Source organism: Camellia sinensis, chromosome 11 (assembly GCF_055761805.1).
Source record: "Camellia sinensis isolate YWXY chromosome 11, ASM5576180v1, whole genome shotgun sequence".
NCBI classification, from domain to species: domain Eukaryota; kingdom Viridiplantae; phylum Streptophyta; class Magnoliopsida; order Ericales; family Theaceae; genus Camellia; species Camellia sinensis.
In genome coordinates this window covers 33,688,713-33,694,042 of record NC_138971.1, presented here as the reverse complement: position 1 = coordinate 33,694,042, position 5,330 = coordinate 33,688,713, and the positions used below count along the sequence as shown (strand labels likewise).

Below are 5,330 nucleotides of genomic sequence, written 5' to 3'. Positions count from 1 at the left end.
ACCAAAGTCACCGCTCGAGCGCACAATGACCCCCTTCCAGAAGTTTTGCAGATTGAAGAAGACCGCTTGAGCGCAAGAAAGGCCGCTCGAGCGTAGAACACCCTACTCCTAGAAGTTTTGCAGGCCTGCAAAAATACTGGGAGATCTCAAAGACTGCTCAAGCGCAAGAAAAACCATTCGAGCGAACAAGTAAAAATCTAGACAACAACTCTTTTGAAAAACTAACTCCAAACTAGTTTCAAACACAATAACAACTCCCAAACAACTCGACTCACTAGAAACAAGACGCAAATGAAATGAGCAACAGTTACAGATGTGGATTCCCAAATTCGAAAGCAAGAAATGGGCTGGGTCTAAACCAAAATCGTTAGAAGTAGGCTACCAGATATAAGATTTTTCCTAACATCAGGTACATGATAGACATTACTAAGACTTAAGACTTTTCCAGGTGTGAACTCCAGATCCACCGTCCCTTTGCCTTTGATAGTAGCAGTTGAAGAGTTGCCCATGTAGAGAACTATTCCATCAATCACTTGTTCATTAGTGGTGAAAAGGCTCTTGTCATTGTAGACGTACCTCGTTGCTCCTGAGTCAATCCACTAGTTACAAGCATCTTCGAGCATGTTCACCTTGGATATGACAGCGACAAACTTGTTTTTGGCATTTTATGCTTTTGACTTCTTTTTATATGACCGACATTCATGTTTGAAGTGCCTTGGCTTGCCATAGTGCCAGCAAATGCCTTTCGGCTTCTTAGCATCTTTCTTGGGTTAGGGGTCGCTTTTACGTTTCCCTTTGTTAAACCTCTTGCCATCATCCACTATGTGGATCTTGGAAGTTTGAGTCAATTGGTTATCTTTACTTTTAAGAAGTCTTGACTCTTCCTCAACTCGGAGGTGTTGAGCCAATTCCTCTAAAGTAAGATCTTCCTTTTTGTGTTTCAAGGTTATCTTAAAATCCTTCCAAGAAGATGGAAGTTTCTCTATTATAGATGAAACTATAATAGATTCATCTATGTTCATATTCTTTTGTCAGAACTGACTTAGAATATGTTGGATCTCATGGAATTGTTCCATAGTGGGCTTTGTATCAATCATAGTAAAACGCATAAAATTACTGACAAGAAATTTCTTATTGGTAGCATACTCGATGAGATACTTTGACTGCAATATGTCTTAGAGTTGATTTATCATTTTCAGATGTTTATACACATCGAGCATAGAGTCCGACAACGCACCCAGGATGTGTCTTCGACAAATATAGTCGTCATTCTCCCATCTGGTTCGGGTACGAGTTTGCTCCACCATCTTATCTTCTTGCTTCGCCGGATAGGGGGTAGTCAACACATAGACCACTTTGAGAGTACTGAGCAAGAAGTGCATCATCTTTTGTCAGCGTAAGAAATTTCCTCCATCAAATTGGTCAAGATTCATGAATCTTGAATTATTTTCTGAATAGACATTGCCATATGAAAATATTGTTTTTAGATTGTTGGAACCATTCGTTTTGAATTCTTAAGTTGGTAATCTTTGGGTCTTCAAAACTTGATGATGATCTTGTCTATGTAGAACAGAAAATTGATGCTTCAAGTCACGTTACTTAGTCATTTTCCTAAAGACAAAATTTGCACCCACCAAAAGGTGTGCAGGGGGTTATAATAAATTCGCCTTCAAGATACAATGAAGCTTGATCTAAGGATCAAGTCTACCGGTGTCTGCACTAATGATCGTAGATCAAAATGCTCTTGATATAATCAAGAAAATCAAGACACTGATAATCAAGTTTACAGAATTTGATTACCAGTAAGAAAAGTAGAAACTTACTTAAGAAACTCTTGATCGAAAACTCTAAATCAAGACGGGGGCAGAGAGAGAGAGAGAGAATTGCAGGAATGCTTTAAGATTTTTCTTTTTTTTTTTTTTGGAATCACTAACATGGCTGATTTTGCAACCTATTTATAGACCTTGATGCACTTGATCGAATGGTCATCTCTCTTGATCGCATTCGATTAGACTTGACCGTTGGATTGACGATCTATGGTGCAAATCCATCTCACACCGAGTAAATGCCTTGACTGATCACACCTGATTCCGATCGGATGCCATCTCAATCATACGATCGCATACTTTTCTAATTAAAATAATTAAGAAAGATGTTTTAATCTCAGTTTATAACTAATCGAAATTGTAGTTGATACTTTTCTATCTTTGTTTTTATTAAAAGTGAAATTAACTTTGTTTGGGATTAAATATTTTAGTCAAAAATTAAAAAAATATTATAAATTATCACATCATTCTCTTTATTATTTTTAATATCTTCTTATAAAAATTCATAAAATTATTAAAATAATATGCTGTCGAATAAACTGGTCCCATATATAAAAGTACATCCATCTCAGTTTTTGAATAATTCTATATGCACTAATTAATATATCAATTAATGTAATAACAAATGATATAACATAATTTTAAATATTTATAATTTATATAATAAATGATATCAATAATAATATCATAACATATGTTGGTACATTAATTAATACATATAATACTGTTTCATTTTTAATCTCATGTTTCTCTCTTTAGAGCTACGTAGCAGCACTGTATATCATCACTGACTCTACCCATTACATCAAAAGGTACTCTCTCTCTCTCTCTCTCTCTCTCTCTTTCTCTCTCTTTCTTCGTCTCTCTCTGTTTCTTCTCTTCCATGGTTTCTTCTTACGATTTGAATTTTGTAGAGGGTTAGAAATTGAGCCCCAAACTAAGTATGGGCCTAAGCATTGAGGTCACCCCAAAGAGGCGACCAAGAATGAAAAAGGAGCATGGGCCAACGCCCAAGGGAAGTAAGCCAATAGTGGGTCGAAGCAGGTTCGACCCACCAGGGGTCCAAATGGACTCCACGAAGGAAAATGTCTAAGTCAAGTTGCAGAGGCAACACATGTAGCAGTGAAGTTACGAAGGGAACATGTGCAGCAGGAAAGTTACTGAGGCACTTTGCCTTAGCGCCGCCATTCCTAATATCTTCGGTTCTGCCGCCATCTGAAGTTGCTGAGGGAAAGAGAAAGCCAACGCAACTAAGTTGCAGAGGCAACACTTGCAACGACCAAGCGGTAGAGGCAAATTTACAGAGGCACTTCGTCTCAGCGCTACCATTCCAAGTAATGTCGGTGCCGCCGCCATTCTAAGTAATGTCGGTACCACAACCATCTGGAGTTGCTGAGAAAAGGAGAAAACCAAAGCAACTAAGTTGCAGAGGCAGTACTTGCAGAACCCAAGTTGCGGAGGCATTCTGTCGGCGCCACCATCTCTAATATCTTTGGTCCTGCCATCTGAACTTGCCACGGGAAATGACTACTGCAGTAACTACGACCGCATCAACTAAGTTGTAGAGAGAATATCCTACCAAGGTGATAACAGCCTTTGAGAGAGGCTTCCCTTTGTAACTAAAGGCTAATGCTTGGCGTTGCCAGCAGGCCCCAAGGCATTACTAGCCTAGGGCTGATAGCAGGTCCCCTCTCCAAAGTTCATTTAACTTGGCGTCGATAGCAGGCCCCAAGACTTACTGGTCAGAGTTGATAGCAGGCCCAGAGATATCGGTTTATTGCGGTGATCTCGTGAAGATGGGAGCAGGGTAGCCTGAACATAAGGGACTCTCTTTCCATTACCCAGGTCATGGACCTACCTTAGTCACATAGGATGGACTAAGGAAGCCCCATTGGGCTTGGTACTAAGGCACAGCATGGCTGATAGCAGGCTTGGCTGTGGCCTTCGCCCTGGGAAGTTGGGGAGTTTGTGGTTAGGTGGCTAAGGGTGGAGGCTTTGCTGAGGTGAGCACGAACATAGTCAATAGTAGATTAATGGAGTCTTGAGAATGTATGCATTGACTAAATAGAACTGAGGAAGTAGGTGCAACAACAAGGTTTACCGCTACAAGTGCACTTGCTAAGGTTCAAACTGAGAAGGCAAGTGCAGAGGCAAACACTCTCGCCACAACTGCACTTGTTGAGGCTGAAAAGGGAGTTACAGCGCCAAACACTCCCGTCGCAACTACACTTGTTGAGGCTCAAAAGGGTAGTTGCGGAGGCAAACAGTTAGTACACAGTACATGCAGAGGGACACGTGGCACCTTCAGCCTGGTAGCTCAAGGCAGAATATTCCATGTGATCCTATGGGACACATGTCTTCTCTCTGTTTGGCCACTTGGTGTTTTCTTGGCACCAAGAAAAAGCCCATAAATAGGACCCATTTCCCAAGGTTCAACAAAAGGAATTTTGGGGATTTGGAGAAGATGCTGTCCATTTTGGCACTGCTATACACTTCTTCTTGAGCCACTTGCTTCACCCTCACCTAGCTATACACTCTCCAACTCCCATATAGTTGCTGCCACTCATTCTCCAGCCACTTCCACCATTCTTGGACCATTAACATAGTTTTGCCTCTCTAATCATTTTCCTAACCTCGAACCCCCCTACAAATTCGTTTCATCTTCATTTCAATATTTGCTAGGGTATGGAACGATGCATTCATGTGCCCCACGCGATTTCTGTTCTTCGCAATTTCTTCTTATGATCGATGCATTCAATTTCATTTGGATTTCTGTTCTTCGTGATTTCTTCAAAGGTACTTGATTTGTTCTTCTCAGTTTCATTTCATTTAGTTAAAATTTCCAGTAGAGAATGGCTTTGTTCGCACTTTCTTCTTCCCTTGGATCATTTCAATTGAAGCCATATTTATATGCATTTTAACTTGTTGATATTATATTTCAATTCTTGATAATTTTGTTTTTCTATTGTGAATTCTGAGCAACAATACCTTTTTGAGCATATGCATAAATTGTTGAATATATTGGTCAATGGTCATATATTCATAATCTTTGCTTTATGTTAATGGATGTTGTCAATGTGCTTTCCCCTAATTTATCTACTGTAGTTTTTTGATGAATGGGTCAGGAGATTGCTCTTCTCATCCCTTTGTGTTTTATTTTATTATGTTTTGTTCAGGAGATTGCTCTTTTTAGTCAGTTTGAGCATGGCAACAGAGTTCAATATTATGGCACAGATAAGGTACTCTTACTTTCCATGTTGTCTTGTGGTTGATGCTCTCTCAGTTTTTCTATCTATGTCTATGGGTTTGAGGGTTATGGGGTGTTTGAAATAGTTGAAGTGAAGCATAAAAGAATTTATTATGACATTATATAAACACCTAGTACAAATATTAAAAGATTTGTTTTTATGTTTCTTGTCTTTCATTTATCATGGAATCTATTTGAAAAGATCCTGCATTGAAAGAAAAAATTGATAGGTGAGCTTAATGAAAGGTGTTTAGAGT

General features: G+C 39.3%; 1 protein-coding gene across 1 annotated transcript; it reads right to left on the bottom strand.

Annotated features, from left to right (window-relative positions):
• Nucleotides 1–353: 353 nt before the first annotated feature.
• Nucleotides 354–1,022, bottom strand: LOC145802240 (uncharacterized). The gene is made up of 2 exons (XM_082894922.1): nucleotides 788–1,022; nucleotides 354–586 (listed from the first exon to the last, which is right to left on the bottom strand). Exons 1-2 carry the CDS (start codon nucleotides 1,020–1,022, stop codon nucleotides 354–356), a joined length of 468 nt encoding a protein of 155 aa, XP_082751048.1.
• Between the last annotated feature and the right edge of the window lie 4,308 nt (nucleotides 1,023–5,330).

Excerpts from the sequence above, each read along its gene's own strand:
- LOC145802240 (XM_082894922.1), bottom strand. The coding sequence starts at position 1,022 with ATGAACATAGATGAATCTATTATAGTTTCATCTATAATAGAGAAACTT. Across the intron at positions 587-787 it reads GAGGTTTAACAAAGGGAAAC|GAGCAACGAGGTACGTCTAC; the intron begins GTAAAAGCGACC and ends GGATTGACTCAG.